The following is a 21,976-nucleotide window of genomic DNA, read 5'->3' on the forward strand; positions in this document are numbered from 1 at the left end:
AGAGCTGGGAGGTGGTGCAGGTTGTGCTCTCTCTCCCCCTCCTCCTTCCTGCCACCACAGCGCTCTGGTATTCAGAAGCCAGCAGCGGTGTTCACAGACACACAGATGCACTAAACTAGCAGGAAGGAGGAGGGGAGAGAGGGCACAGCCGAGCCCAGAAGTGTCCAGGAGAGAGCTGGAAGGTGGTGCAGGCTGTATCTGTGCATTTTGTGTTTTGATATATATATAAATGTAAACACAAAATGCTATATCATGTATATAATAAATAGATAAATCTATATATATGTCAATTCTATATAATGACACTATAAATATATAAATATACACAAATACTGAAAGATTTTACAAAAATACTTAAAAAACAAAAAAACCCCAAAGCCCCAGCCTGTCATTCTCTTACCTATTGCCATTGAAGGCCGCCTTGTACGCCGCGGTTTGGTGTAGCGTCTCCTCGGTGGTATATACGGGTACGGGGGTCCGGACGCACTCGTGGGAGCACTGCAGGGTCTCGTTGTACGCAGTGAATATATCGATGTTGCTCGGGACCCGCGCCGGGGTGAAGTCCGTTAGATTTTGGCAGCTCTCTTCCTGCTGATTAATTTTTCGCTGGTGGCTGTTCCGCCGCGCGTTCCCACTCTGTGCGCAGCTGGGGGGAGGGAAGACGAAGAAACAGTTAGAAAGAAGAACTTCGGATCGTTCAGAAGGAAAACTTTTCTCAATGAGGAACATTATTATTATTATTAATATTATACATTATTTATATAGCGTCAATGGTTTGCTCAGCGCTGTACATTACAGTGGGGGACAGAACATGAGACAGTACAGTAATACAATACAATACACGAGGGGTTCGAGGGCCCTGCTCCTTGGAACTTACAATCTAGGAAGGAGGGGATAGTGGTACAGGAGGAAGTGGCTGTGGGGGATGGAGTGGTGGGGAGAGCGGAGGAGATCAGCAATTAGGTGAGGGCGGGGTAGGCTTCCCTGAAGAGGTGGGTTTTCAGGGTGCGCCTAAAGGTGAGGAGGGAAAGTGACAGTCTGATGGATTGGGGTAGTGAGTTCCAGAGAATGGGGGAAGCCCTGGAGAAGTCCTGGAGATGGGCATGGGAGGAGGAGACCAGGGAGCTAGAGAGTAGGAGGTCCTGTGAGGAGTGAAGAGTACGTGTTGGGTGGTATTTGGGTATCAGGTCGGTGATGTAGTTTGGGGCAGTGTTATGAACAGCTTTGTATGTCAATTTTAATATTTTGAATTTTCTGTGTTGGGCAACTGGAAGCCAGTGGAGGGTTTGGCAGAGGGGGGTGGAGGACACTGAGTGGAGGCCAGTGGAGGGATTGGCAGAGGGGGGTGGTTGATACGGAGCGGTTGGTGAGGTGGATAAGTCTGGCTGCCGTATTCAGGATAGACTGAAGCGGGGATAGCCTGTGATGAGGTAGGCTGGTGAGGAGGGAGTTGCAGTAATCGAGTCGTGATATGATGAGGGAGTGAATGAGTTGCTTTGTAGTTTCTGGGGTTAGGAACGTATTTTGGAGATGTTACGGAGGTGGAGTCTTCAAGAATTTGTCAGCGATTGGACTTGGGGCTGGAAAGACAGATTGGAGTCTAGAATGATAGCGCTCTGGCTTGCAGGGTGGGACTGATGGTGGCGTTGTTGGTCATGATGGAGAGGGGGGGGGGGGGCACAGGCTGGGGGGAAAACTAGTAGCTCGGTTTTGGAAAGGTTTAGTTTGAGGAAGTGGAGCGACATCCAGTCTGATATGTCGCTCAGTAGGTGTGTGATTTGGGCGGAGACTGAGGGGGTGAGGTGGGGGGTGGAGAGATAGATTTACGTGTCGTCGGCATAGAGATGGTAGTTGAAGCCGTGAGAGTGTATGAGTTGGCCAAGAGAGGAGGTGTAGATGGAGAAGAGGAGGGACCCGAGGACAGAGCCTTGGGGGACCCCAACAGAGAGGGGGAGTGAGGGGGAGGTGGCAGCGTTATAGGTAACACTGAAGGAGCGTTGGGATAGATAGGATGAGAGCCAGGAGAGAGCAGAGTCTCTGAGGCCAAAAGAGTATAGTCTTTTGAGGAGGAGGGGGTGGTCGACCGTGTCGAAAGTTGCAGAGAGGTCGAGGAGTAATAGCACTGAGTAGTGGCCTTACATGCAGAGTATAAAGGACGGTGGATGGGATGGCGGGGTCACTATAGGGAATAAGGTGGTGGGGGGGGGGGGTCTCCATGTGGTGTCCCCGGCTGATTGGTTGGGTTTTGTATCATGATTTTCCTTCTAGAAGAGCGGCTCCTAGATGTCCCCATCCGTCCATCCATCCATGTCTCAATCCTTCCATCCATCCATCTATCCATGTCTCCATCCATCCATGTCTCCATCCATCCATGCCTCCATCCATCCATGGCTCCATCCATCTATCCATGTCTCCATCCATCCATGTCTCCATCCATCCATCTATCCATGCCTCCATCCATGTCTCCATGGTTGCAGGATTTCAAAGTTGGATTGATGTGACTGCAGGGTACATTGGTCTTCGTAAAAAAACCCCAAAAAACTGTTGCCAGAAAAAGGCAAACAGAGGGCATCCTACTCTAAGAAAAAAATGCTAAAAATGTCATCCAGTGTTGCATGACCGCGCAATCGTCATTCAAAGTGCGACAGCGCTGAAAGCTGAAATACGGCTTGGGCTGGAAGGGAGTGACAGTGTCCAGTAGGCAGGAAGGGGGTGAGAGTGCCCGGTAGGCAGGAAGGGGGTGAGAGTGCCCGGTAGGCAGGAAGGGGGTGAGAGTGCCCGGTAGCCAGGAAGGGGGTGACAGTGTCCGCTAGGCAGGAAGGGGGTGACAGTGCCCTGTAGGCAGGAATGGGGTGACAATGCCCAGTAGGCAGGAAGTGGGGGACAGTGCCCGGTAGGCAGGAAGTGGATGACAGTGTCCGGCAGGAAGGGGGTGACAGTACCCGGTAGGCAGGAATGGGGGTGACAGTGTCCTGTAGGCAGGAAGTGGGTGACAGTGTCCGGTAGGCTGGAAGGGGGTGACAGTGTCCGGTAGGCTGGAAGGGGGTGACAGTGTCCGGTAGGCAGAAATGGGGGTGACAGTGTCCAGTAGGCAGGAAGGGGGTGACAGTGTCCAATAGGCAGGAAGGGGGTGACAGTGTCCGGTAGGCAGGAATGGGGCGACAGTGCCCGGTATTGAAGGAGTTAAAAGAAAGCCACCCATCGGTGCTAAAAAAAACGGTACCGGGATGATGTCTGCAGCCGCGAGCTTCCTTCCAGTAGAACCACTCAAAGTCCAGTGACGTTCCAGGCAGGGGTGTATTTACCACAAGGCATTTGCCTAGGGCGGCATTTTTCAGGAGGTCAGTACCGCCCCCCAGGAAGAAGGGATAGAAGAGGGGACACATGTGGCTTGGGGACCAGGTGGGATCTGAGAGAGGCTGCGGGTTGCTTGACTCTCGTTCCTGGGGATGTTCTGAGCTGTGAAGGTGGGTGTCTTTCTCTCTCTTGCTGGGAGAGGAGCGGCCAGTGTATGGGGGCGATGGTAGCGGAAGGCTCTCTCTGGCGGGGGGGGGGGGGGGGCAGGGGTGTTGTTGGTCAATATCAGGCTCTCTCTGGGGGGGGGGGGGAGTTTTGTGTTGCCTAGGGCAGCACAAAACCTAAACACACCATTGGTTCCAGGCACGTGATTGGTCGGCAAGGGGTTGTTGACATATCAGGTGGTATTTTAGGATCATTTTGGATATATTAACGTCTTTATTCAATTTTATGAGAATAACAAACATTTGTGTTTTTTTCAGAAAATTGTCGTCTCCAGCTGTGCCTGTAAAGTTTGCGTATCGGAAAGTTTTTTTTTTTTTTTTCTTTTAGATGTTTGATAGGAAACCGAAATCTCTGTTCTAAGTGCAGCGAAGACCTAAAAAACAGACCGGTTCCATCTCGCTGATGTACGGTGAAGTTTTAAATGGTTTTCTTGTTTTTTGTTGTTAATGGACTCTTCAGATACTTTATGACATTTGAGGTGTCACTTGCTGGGTGTCACTTGTTAGTTGCAGCAGTAAAAAGAAAAAAAAAAAAGAGACCCGCTCGCTGGATTTATTGAAAAGAACGAGCAATTTCACTTCCAACCGTCTTCAATAACTCAAATGCTACCAGGCGGATAACGCGATGGAGGTTTTCGGTGAATTTGTTCTCTGAGATAACAATCCGGACGAGATTCCGGTGTCCTGGGAACACATTATTTATGGGACGTTCCTTTGTTGATGTTCAATGCAATAAAATCCCCGGGACTGTAGAAGAAGGATTCCTCTCCACAGCCAACTTCAGCCGTTCTCTCTATAAGTCATCACCAGTCGCACGCCGCACTGTCCACCAATGACATTTATTCCCATACGTCTGGGTAATTTTTCATTTGGCATTTTTCAGCGATCCTGTTGTTGGATGGTTCTTGCCAGAGGCAGGTCCACCAGTGTGTCTACCTGTTGATCTTAGTAAAAAGTATACCTTATGGTGTCACTCCAAGCTATGGATGGAAGGAAAAGGATCCCCCCACCGGCAAGTGAGAAGAGGGGAGCATGAGTCCGGGCAACCTCTGTGACTAAGCCCCCGGTGGGCAGGGTGAAACGCATCAAAGGGAGTGGCTGAATGGTGGCTGAGGCCATTTTTCAACACTGGACTCTTGGGGTTGAGGTTTTCGGTGAGTTTGTTCTCAGAGATAACAATCTGGACGAGATTCCGGTGTCCTGGGAACACATTATTTATGGGACGTTCCTTACATGAAGTTCAGTACAATAAAATCCCCGGTACTGTAGAAGAAGGATTCCTCTCCACAGCCAAGTTCAGCCGTTCTCTCTATAAGTCATCACCAGTCGCACGCCGTTGTCAGGGAGCGAGGAGCCAGACACACAAGGAGGTGCAATTAAAGGTAGGTTTATTAATATAAAAATAAGACAAGAGTCTATGCAAGTCCAACAGCAGAAATCGTAGCCAAAGCCGGGGTCAAGAGCCAGGAAGAATCGTTGCCAGAGCCGGGATCAGGAGCCAGGAAGAATGGTTGCCAGAGCCAGGATCAGGAGCCAGGAAGAATGGTCGCCAGAGCCGGGATCAGGAGCCAGGAAGAATGGTCACCAGAGCCGGGATCAGAAGCCAGGAAGAATGGTCACCAGAGCCGGGATCAGAAGCCAGGAAGAATGGTCGCCAGAGCCGAGATCAGAAGCCAGGAAGAATGGTCGCCAGAGCCGGGATCAGAAGCCAGGAAGAATGGTCGCCAGAGCCGGGATCAGAAGCCAGGAAGAATGGTCGCCAGATCCGGGGTCAGAAGCCAGGAAGAATGGTCGCCAGAGCCGGGGTCAGAAGCCAGGAAGAATGGTCGCCAGAGCCAGGATCAGGAGCCAGGAAAAATGGTCGCCAGAGCCGGGATCAGGAGCCAGGAAGAATGGTCACCAGAGCCGGGATCAGAAGCCAGGAAGAATGGTCGCCAGAGCCGGGATCAGAAGCCAGGAAGAATGGTCGCCAGAGCTGGGGTCAGAAGCCAGGAAGAATGGTCGCCAGAGCCGGGATCAGAAGCCAGGAAGAATGGTCGCCAGATCCGGGGTCAGAAGCCAGGAAGAATGGTCGCCAGAGTCGGGGTCAGAAGCCAGGAAGAATGGTCGCCAGAGCCGGGGTCGGAAGCCAGGAGGAGTCTTAGCCAAAGCCAAGTCGGTATCCAGGAAAGCAATGAGTAGCTAAACAGGAGCTTGCTGTTGTGCAACAGACAGGACACGAATGCAATGGACAGCCACAAACAGCAGACTTATATGTGATAAGCCGCCACCTCCTGGGGGAGGAGCCGCAGAGGGCTGAAAGCATAAAGGATCCCACAATGCTTTGCAGACACCTAAGATGGATGCCAGCACATGGAGCAGCACAAGGCCTGAGGAAAGGTAGGACCTTGACAGCCGTACTGTCCACCAATGAAATTTATTTCCTTACATCCGGGCAATTTTTCATTTGGCATTTTCTAGCGATCCTGCTGATGGCTGGTTCTTGCCAGAGGCAGGTCCACCAGTGTGACTACCTGTTGATCGTAATAAAAAGTATAACTTACGGTGCCACTCCAAGCTATGGATAGAAGGAAAAGGATCCCCCCACCGGCCAGTTAGATGAGGTGAGCATGAGTCTGGGCAACCTCTGTGACCGAGCCCCGGTAGGCCGGGTGAAACGCATCAAAGGGAGTGGACATAATGGTGGCTGAGGCCATTCTTCAACATTGGACTCTTGGGGTTGAGGTTTTCGGTGAGTTTGTTCTCAGAGATAACAATCCGGACGAGATTATTTATGGGACGTTCCTTAGATGAAGTTCAGTACAATAAAACCCCCGGGACTGTAGAAGAAGGTTCCATCTCCACAGCCAAGTTCAGCCGTTCTCTCTATAAGTCATCACCAGTCGCACGCCGCACTGTCCACCAATGACATTTATTTCCTTACATCCGGGCAATTTTTCATTTGGCATTTTCTAGAGATCCTGTTAATTGTTGGTTCTTGCCAGAGGCAGGTCCACCAGTGTGACTACCTGCTGATCTTGGTAAAAAGTATGCCTTATGGTGTCGCTCCAAGCTATGGATGGAAGGAAAAGGATCCCCCCACCGGCAAGTGAGAAGAGGGGAGCATGAGTCCGGGCAACCTCTGTGACCAAGCCCCCGATGGGCAGGGTGAAACGCATCAAAGGGAGTGGCTGAATGGTGGCTGAGGCCATTCTTCAATATTGGACTCTTGGGGTTGAGGTTTTCGGTGAGTTTGTTCTCAGAGATAACAATCCGGACGAGATTCCGGTGTCCTGGGAACACATTATTTATGGAAGTTCCTTAGATGATGTTCAACGCAATAAAATCCCCGGTACTGTAGAAGAAGGTTTCCTCTCCACAGCCAAGTTCAGCCGTTCTCTCTATAAGTCATCACCAGTCTCACGCCGCACTGTCCACCAATCACATTATTTATTCCCGGACGTCCGGACAATCTTTCTAATGGAAAAGGAAAGTTATATACGAGTCAATATTCTAATATATTACCACATTCGGAGGAATACTCCATATAACGAGTTCTCCAAAAAGCCGTCTTCACCTGGATTCAGTACAAGTAAATTATTAACTCGCAGGGACCGTAATATTCAATTCAATTACAAAATTACAGAATGTACTGCAAAACCTTTTTTTTATTTAAATTTTAAAATCTAATAATTCTTGGCAAGTTCTGAAAGTAAAACCTCAATCCAGACCTGCAGGAAACTTAACTACCTGAGTACCAGCGAGTGATCCACCTTCATGGCCATCGTCCAGGTTTCAGCTGTTTGATCGTTTGACTGACAATTACTGCATTACACAACATTGTATCCAAACCAGTTCTATGTAATAGTTTTAGATACAGATCCTTTTTTGGTGGTATTTAATAACCGCTCTCCCTGGACCCCGCATTCACTATATCCGCTCTCCCCGGACCCCGCATTCACTATATCCGCTCTCCCCGGACCCCGGATTCACTTTATCCGCTCTCCCCGGACCCCGCATTCACTATATCCGCTCTCCCCGGACCCCGCATTCACTATATCCGCTCTCCCCGGACCCCGCATTCACTATATCCGCTCTCCCCGGACCCCGCATTCACTATATCCGCTCTCCCCGGACCCCGCATTCACTATATCCGCTCTCCCCGGACCCCGCATTCAATATATCCGCTCTCCCCGGACCCCGCATTCACTATATCCTCTCTCCTCGGACCCCGCATTCACTATATCCGCTCTCCCCGGACCCCGCATTCACTATATCCGCTCTCCCCGGACCCCGCATTCACTATATCCTCTCTCCCCGGACCCCGCATTCACTATATCCGCTCTCCCGGACCCCGCATTCACTATATCCTCTCTCCCCGGACCGCGCATTCACTATATCCGCTCTCCCCGGACTCCGCATTCACTATATCCGCTCTCCCCGGACCCCGCATTCACTATATCCGCTCTCCCCGGACCCCGCATTCACTATATCCGCTCTCCCCGGACCCCGCATTCACTATATCCGCTCTCCCCGGACCCCGCATTCACTATATCCGCTCTCCCCGGACCCCGCATTCACTATATCCTCTCTCCCCGGACCCCGCATTCACTATATCCGCTCTCCCCGGACCCCGCATTCACTATATCCGCTCTCCCCGGACCCCGCATTCACTATATCCTCTCTCCCCGGACCCCGCATTCACTATATCCGCTCTCCCCGGACCCCGCATTCACTATATCCGCTCTCCCCGGACCCCGCATTCACTATATCCTCTCTCCCCGGACCCCGCATTCACTATATCCGCTCTCCCCGGACCCCGCATTCACTATATCCGCTCTCCCCGGACCCCGCATTCACTATATCCGCTCTCCCCGGACCCCGCATTCACTATATCCGCTCTCCCCGGACCCCGCATTCACTATATCCGCTCTCCCCGGACCCCGCATTCACTATATCCGCTCTCCCCGGACCCCGCATTCACTATATCCGCCCTCCCCGGTTTTCAGAGATATATCCCGTAGTCTGTGGACTCTATAACTTTCCTACAGACTAAGTAATAAACACTGATTTGGGTTATTTTCACCAGAGATATGGAGCCGAATACATTCAACTATCAAGTTCAAAACTCATCCTTGGAAGTATTAATTTACAGAAAGAGTAGTTGATGGAATAGGATCCCAGCAGAGGGGAGGAGCCAGAGAACAGTGAGTGCATATATACAGTCACGGCCAAAAATCTTGCCTCCCCCCCCATGAACTGGCCAGCAATGAGTCCAGATCTCAAAATTCCAGCTTTCTACTGTTTTCAGAAAAAGCAATGAGGCCTTTACAGAAAATAATCCAGTCCCTCCAGTCACACACGGTGGGGGGGGGGGGTCACAGTCCCTCCAGTCACACATGGTGGGGGGTCACAGTCCCTCCAGTCACACATGGTGGGGGGGGTCACAGTCTCTCTAGTCACACATGGTGGGGGGGTCACTGATGGTTTGGGGTTGCTTTGCTCCTTCAGGCACTGGATGTCTTGGCCGTGTACATGGCATTCTGAAATCTGAAGACGACCAAAGAATTCTGGGGTGCAATGTAGGGCCCGGTGTCAGAAAGTTGGGTCTCCATCAGAGGTCATGGGTCTTCCAGCAGGACAATGACCCAAAGCACACGTCACAAAGCCCCCAGAAATGGTGTCAGACAAAGTGCTGGAGAAGACTGAACTGGCCAGCAATGAGTCCAGATCTCCATCCCATAGAGCTCCTGTGGAGAGATCTCAGACCAGCAGTTGGGGAAAGGAACCTTCCAATCCGAGAGACCCGGAGCAGTTGGAGGAAGAAGAGCGATCCAAAATTCCAGCAGAGAGGTGGAAGAAACTCATTGATGGTTACAGGAAGCCGATGATTTCAGGTATTTTTTTTCCAAGGGGTGTGCTACCAAATATTACATGGAGGGTGCCAAAAATTTGGCCCATTTTGGGGGTTTTGGGCAGAATGGGTCAGATTTGGATTTTTTGTTTCTCCACTCTTTTGTGTCACCAATACAAACCTAAGAAACAAACACAAGAATGCCGAAACATTTGTAATGGCAGCAATTTCCTGGGTGAAGTCGTGCGTTATCAAACAGAAATGACGGGGGGGGGGGGGGGGCAAGATTTTTGGCCGTGACTGTATATACAAATAAATACATCATTAAAAAATCAGGCAGACTCAATGAACCAGTTGGTTCCCCCCACCTTCCCAAATCACTCTTCCCCACATCATTGTTCCCCCACCTTCCCAAATCACTCTTCCCCCCACCTTCCAAAATCACTCTTTCCCCACATCATTGTTCCCCCCACCTTCCCAAATCACTCTTCCCCCTACCTTCCCAAATCACTCTTCCCCCACATCATTGTTCCCCCCCACCTTCCAAAATCACTCTTCCCCCACATCACTCTTTCTCCACCTTCCCAAATCAGTCTTCCCCCACCTTCCCAAATCACTCTTCCCACACATCACTCTTCCCCCCACCTTTCCAAATCACTCTTCCCCCACATCACTCTTCCCCCCACTTTCTCAAATCACTCTTCCCCCACATCACTCTTCCCCCCACCTTCCCAAATCACTGATCCCCCACATCACTCTTCAGCCCACCTTCCCAAATCACTCTTCCCCCCACCTTCCCAAATCTTTCTCCCCCCCACTTTCCCATATTACTCTTCCCCCCACATTCCCAAATCACTCTTCCCCCCACCTTACCAAATCACTCCCCCTTCCCCTCTATCACTCTTTCCCCCACCTTCCCAAATCATTCTTCCCTTCACCTTCCCAAATCACTCTTCCCCACACCTTCCCAAATCACTCTTCCCCCCACCTTCCCAAATCACTCTTCCCCCCACCTTCCCAAATCACTCCTTCCCCACGTCACTGTTCCCCCCACCTTCCCAAATCACTCTTCCCCCACCTTCCCAAATCACTCTTCCCCCACATCACTCTTCACCCACCTTCCCAAATCACTATTCCCCCCACATCACTCATCCCCTCACCTTCCCAAATCACTCCCCCCCCTTCACTCTTCCCAAATCACTCTTCCCCCCACCTTCCCAAATCACTCTTCCCCCACATCACTCTTCTCCCCACTTTCCCACATCACTCTTCCTCCCACCATTTCAAATAACTTATCACCCCACATCACTACTCCCCTCACCTTCCCAAATCACTCTTCCCCCCACCTTCCCAAATCATTCTCCCCCCACCTTCCCATATTACTCTTCCCCCCACATTCCCAAATCACTATTCCCCCCACATCACTCATCCCCTCACCTTCCCAAATCACTCCCCCCCTTCACTCTTCCCAAATCACTCTTCCCCCCACCTTCCCAAATCACTCTTCCCCCACATCACTCTTCTCCCCACTTTCCCACATCACTCTTCCTCCCACCATTTCAAATAACTTATCACCCCACATCACTACTCCCCTCTCCTTCCCAAATCACTCTTCCCCCCACCTTCCCAAATCATTCTCCCCCCACCTTCCCATATTACTCTTCCCCCCACATTCCCAAATCACTCTTCCCTCCACCTTCCCAAATCACTCTTCCCCTCACCACCTTCCCAAATCACTGTCCCCCCCCAACACTCTTTCCCCCACCTTCCCACATCACCCTTCCCCCCCACATCACTCTTTCCCCCACCTTCCCACATCACCCTTCCCCCCACATCACTCTTTCCCCCACCTTCCCACATCACCCTTCCCCCCCATCACTCTCCCCCCCCCACCTACCCAAATCACTCCCCCCACCTTCCCAAATCACTATTTTTGATAAATATTTATTTCGTTTTGGTTTTTCTCTACTGTGTTTCTATATCATACTTGCTGAAGAACGTTGGAAATGAATGCATCTATTAGCGAGATCAACACCTAATAAAATGAAGTACCAGGTGGTGGGGGCGGGGCTCAGGTACGCAGTACATTCGTTGTACGAAAACGATTACCAGATGGCGTGATATCGGCACTTTTTACCGTTGCCCACAATTCTGCTTTGAAAGATTTGATTTTCCCTTTAAGCGGAGCGCATTGTGTCACGCTGAGCGTCTTCCATCCTGCGTTGTGTAAAGTAAAACTGGATTGATGTCCTGGCAGTGTGACATCTGCTCGCAATTACGCCATTATCCTGAGAACAGATCAGCGCCCCGCTCTTCCGGCTTCCTGGAGCTCGCCTGTTTATTTCTACCCACCAAACAAGAGAATCGTGTATTATTGGGATAATTCTCCGGAGAGCGACCCCCCCCCCCGAGCCACCCGTCATTGTCCCACGTGCCTCCGATCTCATTTCACTAGAGATTGATCCTTCATCTCCTGACCACCGATGGTTTCCTGCCTCTCTGGCCTGATTCCGCTCATTTGTTTCCCTTTCGTTACGAGGACGGCAGCCACTGCCAACTGCCATGTGCCGCAGGATGTCAACCGGTGGAGGAGCCGTACTCAGTCCATTGAGTCTGATGAAAGATATACTTGTCCCACCCGGGGCTTTTATTTCTCAGAAAATAAGTGCAGGTACTCCCCTGTTCTAAGTCACCTCTTGTCTCCACCCCCTACCCACCTCTGAGCACCATCATTTGGTTCCAGCCCCCTACCCACCTCTAAGCACCATCATTTGGTTCCAGCCCCCTACCCACCTCTGAGAACCATCATTTGGTTCCACCCCCTACCCACCTCTAAGCACCATCATTTGGTTCCAGCCCCTACCCACCTCTGAGCACCATCATTTGGTTCCAGCCCCCTACCCACCTCTGAGCACCATCATTTGGTTCCAGCCCCCTACCCACCTCTGCGTACCATCATTTGATGCCAGCCCCTACCCACTTCTGAGCACCATCATTTGGTTCCACCCCCTACCCACCTCTGAGCACCATCATTTGGTTCCACCCCCTACCCACTTCTGAGCACCATCATTTGGTTCAAGCCCGTACCCACCTCTGAGCACCATCATTTGGTTCCAGCCCCTACCCACCTCTGAGCACCATCATTTGGTTCCACCCCCTACCCACTTCTGAGCACCATCATTTGGTTCCACCCCCTACCCACTTCTGAGCACCATCATTTGGTTCAAGCCCGTACCCACCTCTGAGCACCATCATTTGGTTCCAGCCCCTACCCACATCTGAGCACCATCATTTGGTTCCAGCCCCTACCCACTTCTGAGCACCATCATTTGGTTCCAGCCTGTACCCACCTCTGAGCACCATCATTTGGTTCCACCCCCTACCCACTTCTGAGCACCATCATTTGGTTCAAGCCTGTACCCACCTCTGAGCACCATCATTTGGTTCCAGCCCCTACCCACATCTGAGCACCATCATTTGGTTCCAGCCCCTACCCACTTCTGAGCACCATCATTTGGTTCAAGCCTGTACCCACCTCTGAGCACCATCATTTGGTTCCAGCCCCCTACCCACCTCTAAGCACCATCATTTGGTTCCACCCCCTACCCACCTCTAAGCACCATCATTTGGTTCCAGCCCCTACCCACCTCTGAGCACCATCATTTGGTTCCAGCCCCCTACCCACCTCTGAGCACCATCATTTGGTTCCAGCCCCCTACCCACCTCTGCGTACCATCATTTGATGCCAGCCCCTACCCACTTCTGAGCACCATCATTTGGTTCCACCCCCTACCCACCTCTGAGCACCATCATTTGGTTCCACCCCCTACCCACTTCTGAGCACCATCATTTGGTTCAAGCCCATACCCACCTCTGAGCACCATCATTTGGTTCCAGCCCCTACCCACCTCTGAGCACCATCATTTGGTTCCACCCCCTACCCACTTCTGAGCACCATCATTTGGTTCCACCCCCTACCCACTTCTGAGCACCATCATTTGGTTCAAGCCCGTACCCACCTCTGAGCACCATCATTTGGTTCCAGCCCCTACCCACATCTGAGCACCATCATTTGGTTCCAGCCCCTACCCACTTCTGAGCACCATCATTTGGTTCAAGCCTGTACCCACCTCTGAGCACCATCATTTGGTTCAAGCCTGTACCCACCTCTGAGCACCATCATTTGGTTCCAGCCCCTACCCACATCTGAGCACCATCATTTGGTTCCAGCCCCTACCCACATCTGAGCACCATCATTTGGTTCTACCCCCTACCCACCTCTGAGCACCATCATTTGGTTCCACTCCCTACCCACCTCTGAGCACCATCATTTGGTTCAAGCCCATAATCACCTCTGAGCACCATCATTTGGTTCCAGCCACTACCCACCTCTGAGCACCATCATTTGGTTCCAGCCCCCTACCCACCTCTGAGCACCATCATTTGATTCCAGCCCCTACACACCTCTGAGCACCATCATTTGGTTCCACTCCCTACCCACCTCTGAGCACCATCATTTGGTTCAAGCCCATAATCACCTCTGAGCACCATCATTTGGTTCAAGCCTGTACCCACCTCTGAGCACCATCATTTGGTTCCACCCCCGACCCACCTCTCAGCACCATCATTTGATTCCAGCCCCTACCCACCTCTGAGCACCATCATTTGGTTCAAGCCCATAATCACCTCTGAGCACCATCATTTGGTTCCAGCCACTACCCACCTCTGAGCACCATCATTTGGTTCCAGCCCCCTACCCACCTCTGAGCACCATCATTTGATGCCAGCCCCCTACCCACCTCTGAGCACCATCATTTGATGCCAGCCACTACCCACCTCTAAGCACCATCATTTGGTTCCAGCCCCTACCCACCTCTGAGCACCATCATTTGGTTCCACCCCCTACCCACCTCTGAGCACCATCATTTGGTTCCACCCCCTACCCACCTCTGAGCACCATCATTTGGTTCCACCCCCTACCCACCTCTGAGCACCATCATTTGGTTCCACCCCCTAACCACCTCTGAGCACCATCATTTGGTTCCACCCACTAACCACCTCTGAGCACCATCATTTGGTTCCACCCCCTACCCACCTCTGAGCACCATCATTTGGTTCCACCCCCGACCCACCTCTGAGCACCATCATTTGGTTCCAGCCCCCTACCCACCTCTGAGCACCATCATTTGGTTCCACCCCCTACCCACCTCTGAGCACCATCATTTGGTTCCACCCCCTACCCACCTCTGAGCACCATCATTTGGTTCCACCCCCTACCCACCTCTCAGCACCATCATTTGGTTCCACCCCCTACCCACCTCTGAGCACCATCATTTGGTTCCACCCCCTACCCACCTCTAAGTACTGCCCCTTTTAGAGAATACTGAATAACAATAGATCTCCCCATCAACATTAGATCCCCCAGAAACAATACTCCCCCTGCAACAATAGACCTCCTGAAACAAAATAGCTCCCAACAACAATAGATCCATCAGCAACAAAAGACCCCCATCAGGAACAATACAGTAGATTCCCTAGCACCTAGCAACAATAGAACCCTCCATCAACAGTAGATCCCTCCCAGTAGCAAATGACCCCCCAACAACAATAGATCCCCTAGCAACAATAGATCACCCCAACAATAGCCCCCCATCAATATGTACCCCTTAGCAACAAAAGATCCCTCAGTAACAATAGATCCCCCAGCAACAATAGACCCCCAACATTAGATCCTCCAGAAATAATACCCCCCACCCCAGCAACAAAAGACCCCCTACAACAAAATACCTCCCAGCAACAATAGATCCGCCAGCAACAAAAGACCCCTACCTGGAACAATACAGTAGATTACCTAGCACCCAGCAACAATAGACCCCTACCTCAACAGTAGATGCCTCCCAGTAGCAATTGACCCCCAACAACAATAGATCCCCACCAGCAACAATAAACTCTGAGGTAATAACAGATCCCCCAGTAGGCAGCATTAATAGACCCTCCAGCAACCCATTCAGTGCTAGAGGTGCCAGAAGTGCGTTCCTCCGCGCTCCCGCTGAAAAGAAAGCCCCGGCCCCACCAATATTCAAGCGTATTAAACCCAGAAAATAAATAATTTATACATCACAAGCAAGCCACGTGTTTAACGGCTAAAATACATTCGAAAATGATATCCACTGGAAGGCCAGCGACGTACCGGAAATGGTTCCACCGGGAGCTGCACCTGCAGGCACCAACCTGCTACCAGCTTTCAGAGCTGACAATCATCTCTCTTGTAAAAGCAATCCTAGCGGCTAACTAGCTACTGGATCGCTTTTACAAGCAGCAGGAGGGGACAACCCACCACCACCACCACCATGCCTCCTCCCTTCCGTGGCTTTAAAGGGCTGTCCCATCCCACCAGGACACCGGATGGACTGCCGGCTGATCAGGGCAGGGCTGTCACTGTGCAACGGGGGGGGGGGCATCTGGTCCAAGGCCGACTACACTTGTGAGTTGTCACCAGTGGCAGGATTAGTATGGAGGACACAGCAAGGGGATGAAACATTCCTTGCATCACTCCCTCACCAGCTCAGGGACTCGAACAGCAGTAGGAGCCATTTGCTCTTGCTGCTGTCAATCAAGTGCGGGCAACAGGAAGTGGGGGGGTGGGGCTAAATCCTGCTGTGTGTGTCTATGGAGCGCGCCTTCGTAAACACATAGGTCAGGAGCGAGCACGCAGCGTTTGCCCCCATAGCAAATGGCTTGCTATGAGGGACACGCAAAGAAGAGGAGGAGCCGGGATCACCGGTGGGAGACCCAAGAAGAGGAGGAGCCTGGATCACCGGTGGGGTACCCAAGAAGAAGAGGAGCCCAGATCGCTGGTGGGGGACCCAAGAAGAGCCCGTATCGCCTGTGAAGGACCGAAGAAGAGGAGGAGCCCACACCGCCTGTGGGAGACCCAAGAAGAGAAGGAGCCAGATCTCTGGTGGAGGACCCAAGAAGAGGGGGAGCCCAGGATCGCTGGTGGGGGACCCAAGAAGAGGAGGAGCCCGGATCACTGGTTGGGGACCGAAGAAGAGGAGGGGCCCAGATCTCCGGTGGGAGACCCAAGAAGAAGGAGCCCTGATTGCCGGCAGCAGACCCACGAAGAGGAGAAGCCCAGATTGCCTGTGGGGGACCCAAAAAGAGGAAGCGCCTGGATCACCTGTGAAGGACCCAAGAAGAAGAGGAGCCCACATCGCTGGTGGGGGACCCAAGAAGAGGAGGAGCCCGGATAGCCGGTGGGGGACCCAAGAAGAGGAAGAGCCCAGATCGCCGGCGTGGGACCCGCGAAGAGGAAGAGCCCGGATCGCCAGCGGGGGACCCGCGAAGAGGAGGAGCCCAGATCACCGGTGGGGGACCTGCGATGAGGAGGACAGATCGCCAGTGGGGGACCCACAAAGAGGAAGAGCCCGGATCACCGGTGGGGGACCCAAGAAGAGGAAGACCGGGGCCACTCTGTGCAATACCACTGTTTGCTACCAATACATGTTTGTTATTCTAATTATTAAAACAATAATTCTGTGCATTTTGGATGTGGAAAAAAGCAACTGAAAAGCATGTAGTGTGAACTGGCCCTAAGGCTCGGTTCACACCTATGCAGTTTGCGTTTGATCTGTTTCTGCACTGCATTTTGCATTTTTGATGCGTTACATTTTTTTTTTCCAACTTGTTGCTGGGCAGATTAAGGCTAGCTTCACAGCTATGTGGGTTGCGTTTGATCCCTTTCTGCATTTTTGCTGCATTTCATGTTTTTTTTCTTGTAGCTAGACAGATTTAAAAACGCAAAATGCATCAAAACACGCAGCAAAAAAACGTGAAAACGCGGAGATGCAAACCTGTCCCTTAGGAAATGATGTTAAATGGACTGTAGTGCGTTTCTGCAAAAAGCTGCGGAAAACACTTGGGTGTGAACCTAGAGTACAATGCAAAACACATCAAAAACGCATCCAAAATGCACTATATGCTTTTCTGCAGCATTTCCATTGAAGTCTTTTGAACAAAAAAACACGTTTTGTATTTAAAAAAAAGTCCCTGACCCTTTCCAAAAAACGCAGCGGGTGAAAACGCGGAGATGTGAACCCGTCCCATAGGAAATCATGCTAAATGGACTGCTGTGCGTTTCTGCAAAACGCAATGGAAAACGTTTAGGTGTGACCCTAGACTCAAATGCTTTATGACACTGGAGGAAAGCTGGGTGTCACTTGTTAGTTGTATCTGTAAGATGGAGACCCGCTCACTGGATTTAATGAAAAGAACGAGCAATTTCACTTCCAACCGTCTCCAATAACTCAAATGCTACCAGGCGGATAACGCGATGGAGGTTTTCGGTGAGTTTGTTCTCAGAGATAACAATCTGGACGAGATTCCGGTGTCCTGGGAACACATTATTTATGGGACGCTCCTTAGATGAAGTTCAGTACAATAAAATCCTCGGGACTGAAGAAGAAGGATTCCTCTCCACAGCCAAGTTCAGCCGTTCTCTCTATAAGCCATCACCAGTCGCACGCCGTACTGTCCACCAATGACATTATTTATTCCCATACGTCTGGGCAATTTTGCATTTGGCATTTTTTAGCGATCCTGTTGTTGGATGGTTCTTGCCAAAGGCAGGTCCACCAGTGTAACTACCTGCTGATCTTAGTAAAAATTATACCTTATGGTGCCACTCCAAGCTATGGATGGAAGGAAAAGGATCCCCTCACCAGTCAGCGAGAAGAGGTGAGCTTGAGTCCGGGCAACCTCTGTGACCGAGCCCCCCAATGAAACGCATCAACAGGAGTGGCCAGAATGGTGGCTGAGGGCATTCTTCATCATTGGGCTCTTGGGGTTGAGGTTTTTGGTGAATTTGTTCTCAGAGATAAGAATCCGGACGAGATTCCGGTGTCCTGGGAACACATTATTTATGGGACGCTCCTTAGATGAAGTTCAGTACAATAAAATCCTCGGGACTGAAGAAGAAGGATTCCTCTCCACAGCCAAGTTCAGCCGTTCTCTCTATAAGCCATCACCAGTCGCACGCCGTACTGTCCACCAATGACATTATTTATTCCCATACGTCTGGGCAATTTTGCATTTGGCATTTTTTAGCGATCCTGTTGTTGGATGGTTCTTGCCAAAGGCAGGTCCACCAGTGTAACTACCTGCTGATCTTAGTAAAAAGTATACCTTATGGTGCCACTCCAAGCTATGGATGGAAGGAAAAGGATCCCCTCACCAGTCAGCGAGAAGAGGTGAGCTTGAGTCCGGGCAACCTCTGTGACCGAGCCCCCCAATGAAACGCATCAACAGGAGTGGCCAGAATGGTGGCTGAGGGCATTCTTCATCATTGGGCTCTTGGGGTTGAGGTTTTTGGTGAATTTGTTCTCAGAGATAAGAATCCGGACGAGATTCCGGTGTCCTGGGAACACATTATTTATGGGACGCTCCTTAGATGAAGTTCAGTACAATAAAATCCTCGGGACTGAAGAAGAAGGATTCCTCTCCACAGCCAAGTTCAGCCGTTCTCTCTATAAGCCATCACCAGTCGCACGCCGTACTGTCCACCAATGACATTATTTATTCCCATACGTCTGGGCAATTTTGCATTTGGCATTTTTTAGCGATCCTGTTGTTGGATGGTTCTTGCCAAAGGCAGGTCCACCAGTGTAACTACCTGCTGATCTTAGTAAAAAGTATACCTTATGGTGCCACTCCAAGCTATGGATGGAAGGAAAAGGATCCCCTCACCAGTCAGCGAGAAGAGGTGAGCTTGAGTCCGGGCAACCTCTGTGACCGAGCCCCCCAATGAAACGCATCAACAGGAGTGGCCAGAATGGTGGCTGAGGGCATTCTTCATCATTGGGCTCTTGGGGTTGAGGTTTTTGGTGAATTTGTTCTCAGAGATAAGAATCCGGACGAGATTCCGGTGTCCTGGGAACACATTATTTATGGGACGTTCCTTAGATGAAGTTAATACAATAAAATCCTCGGGACTGAAGAAGAAGGATTGCTCTCCACAGCCAAGTTCAGCCGTTCTCTCTATAAGCCATCACCAGTCGCACGCTGTACTGTCCACCAATGACATTATTTATTCCCATACGTCTGGGCAATTTTGCATTTGGCATTTTTTAGCGATCCTGTTGTTGGATGGTTCTTGCCAGAGGCAGGTCCACCAGTGTGACTACCTGCTGATCTTAGTAAAGAGTATACCTTATGGTGCTGCTCCAAGCTATGGATGGAAGGAAAAGGATCCCCCCACCGGCAAGTCAGAAGAGGTGAGTATAAGTCTAGGCAACTTCTGTAACTAAGCCCCAGTGGGCAGGGCAAAACGCATCAAAGGGAGTGGACATAATGGTGGTTGAGGCCATTCTTCAACATTGGACTTTTGGGGTTGAGGTTTTCAGTGAGTTTATTCTCAGAGATAACAATCAGGACGAGATTCCAGTGTCCTGGGAACACATTATTTATGGGACGCTCCTTAGATGATGTTCAACGTAATAAAATCCCCGGGACTGTAGAAGGTTTCCTCTCCACAGCCAAGTTCAGCCGTTCTCTCTATAAGTCATCACCAGTCGCACGCCGTACTGTCCACCAATGACATTATTTATTCCCATACGTCCAGACAATCTTTCATTTGGCATTTTCTAGCGATCCTGTTGATGGCTGGTTCTTGTCAGAGGCCAGAGGCAAGTCCACCAGTGTGACTACCTGCTGATCTTAGTAAAAAGTATACCTTATGGTGCCACTCCAAGCTATGGATGGAAGGAAAAGGATCCCCCCACCGGCCAGTGAGAAGAGGTGAGCATGAGTCTGGGAAACCTCTGTGACCAAGCTGTACTGTCCAAGTCCAAGCCCCCCAATGGGCAGGGTGAAACGCTTTAACAGAGTGGCCAGAATGGTGGCTGAGGCCATTCCAGTGTCCTGGGAACACATTATTTATGGGACGGTCCTTAGATGATGTTCAACGCAATAAAATCCTCGGGACTGTAGAAGAAGGTTTCCTCTCCACAGCCAAGTTCAGCCGTTCTCTCTATAAGTCATCACCAGTCTCACGCCGCACTGTCCACCAATCACATTATTTATTTCCTTTACGTCCGGGCAATTTTTTATTTGCCATTTTTTAGCGATCCTGTTGATGGATGGTTCTTGCCAGAGGCAGGTCCACCAGTGTGACTCCCTGCTGATCTTAGTAAAAAGTATGCCTTATGGTGTCACTCCAAGCTATGGATGGAAGGAAAAGGATCCCCTCACCGGCAAGTGAGAAGAGGGGAGCATGAGTCCGGGCAACCTCTGTGACCAAGCCCCGGTGGGCAGGGAGAAATGCATCAGGGAGTGGACATAATGGTGGCTGAGGCCATTCTTCAACATTGGACTCTTGGGGTTGAGGTTTTCGGTCAGTTTGTTCTCAGAGATAACAATCCGGACGAGATTCCAGTGTCCTGGGAACACATTATTTATGGGACGTTCCTTAGTCCAAGTCAGAAGAGGTGAGCATGAGTCCAGGCAACCTCTGTGACCAAGCCCGGGGGGGGGGGGGGGGGGAGGGCAAACGCATCAGAGGACATGGCGAGAATGGTGGCTGAGACCATTCTTCAACATCGGACTCCTGGGGTGGGGTCAGTTGAGCAGCATCCGTCCCTTCACTTGTATTACGTATTGATCTTGCCAGAATGCCAGTGTCCTTGTAGGTTTCTGTGCACTTCATACAATCATTTCCAAAAATCTTGCCCAAACCCCCCCCCCCCCCCCGCATTTCTGTCAGATAACGGACCACTTCACCCAGAAAATTGTTACAATGACAAATGTTTCAGTATTCTCATGTTTATGTCTTTTGTTTGTATCGGTATGACACAAAAAAATGGACAAACAAAAAGCCAAATCTGACCCATTCCACGCAAAACCCCAAAAGTGGACCGGACAAAATTATTGGCACCTTCTCCACATTGTAAGAAATAATTGCATTCCAAGTTTGTGATGGTCCTGTGATTTGTCATTAAACTCCCCCGTATCCATGACCAGGTGCTACCAATATAGAAATCACACCGACAACCAGGGACAATGGTGAAAAAATGGACTCCACCTTTCTGTTGTGTGTCTCTGTGTGCCACATGGAACATGGAGGAGAGAAAGAATTGTCTGAGGACTGGAGAACAAAAATGGTGGAAAAGCATGGACAATCTCTAGGTTACAAGTCTATCTCTAGAGATCTTAATGTTCCTGTGCCCACTGTGCGCAACATTGTCCATAAATTTACAGCCCATGACACTGTAGCTAATCTCCCTGGATGTGGATGGAAGAGAAAACTTGATCAAAAGATTGCAATGAAGGATTGTTGGAATGGTGGCTAAAGAACCTCCATCAACTTCCAGACAAATCCAAGCTGACCTTCAGGCACCTGGTACAACTGTGTTCGCTCCCACTATATGTCACCATCTGGATGGAAAGGGGCGCTATGGTAGGACCCCAGGAGGACCCCACTGCTGACACAGAAATATGGTGGGAGACCCAGGAGGACGCCACTGCTGACACAGAAATATGGTAGGAAACCTAGGAGGACCCCACTGCTGACACAGAAATATGGTAGGAGACCCAGGAGGACCCCACTGCTGACACAGAAATATGGTAG

General features: G+C 50.8%; 1 protein-coding gene across 1 annotated transcript in view; it reads right to left on the reverse strand.

Moving 5' to 3' along the window:
* Positions 1-400: 400 nt before the first annotated feature.
* Positions 401-21,976, reverse strand: part of AJAP1 (adherens junctions associated protein 1) — a gene marked incomplete at its 3' end in the record, with an annotated part of 158,064 nt that continues 136,488 nt past the window's right edge. Inside the window, exon 4 of the mRNA XM_089664103.1 lies at positions 401-646. Coding sequence (XP_089520229.1) covers positions 401-646 — 246 coding nt within the window. The remainder of the gene's footprint in view (positions 647-21,976) is intronic.

Source organism: Staurois parvus, unplaced genomic scaffold (assembly GCF_062004578.1).
Source record: "Staurois parvus isolate SC_StPar_1 unplaced genomic scaffold, SC_StPar_1.0 ptg001836l, whole genome shotgun sequence".
Lineage (NCBI taxonomy): Eukaryota > Metazoa > Chordata > Amphibia > Anura > Ranidae > Staurois > Staurois parvus.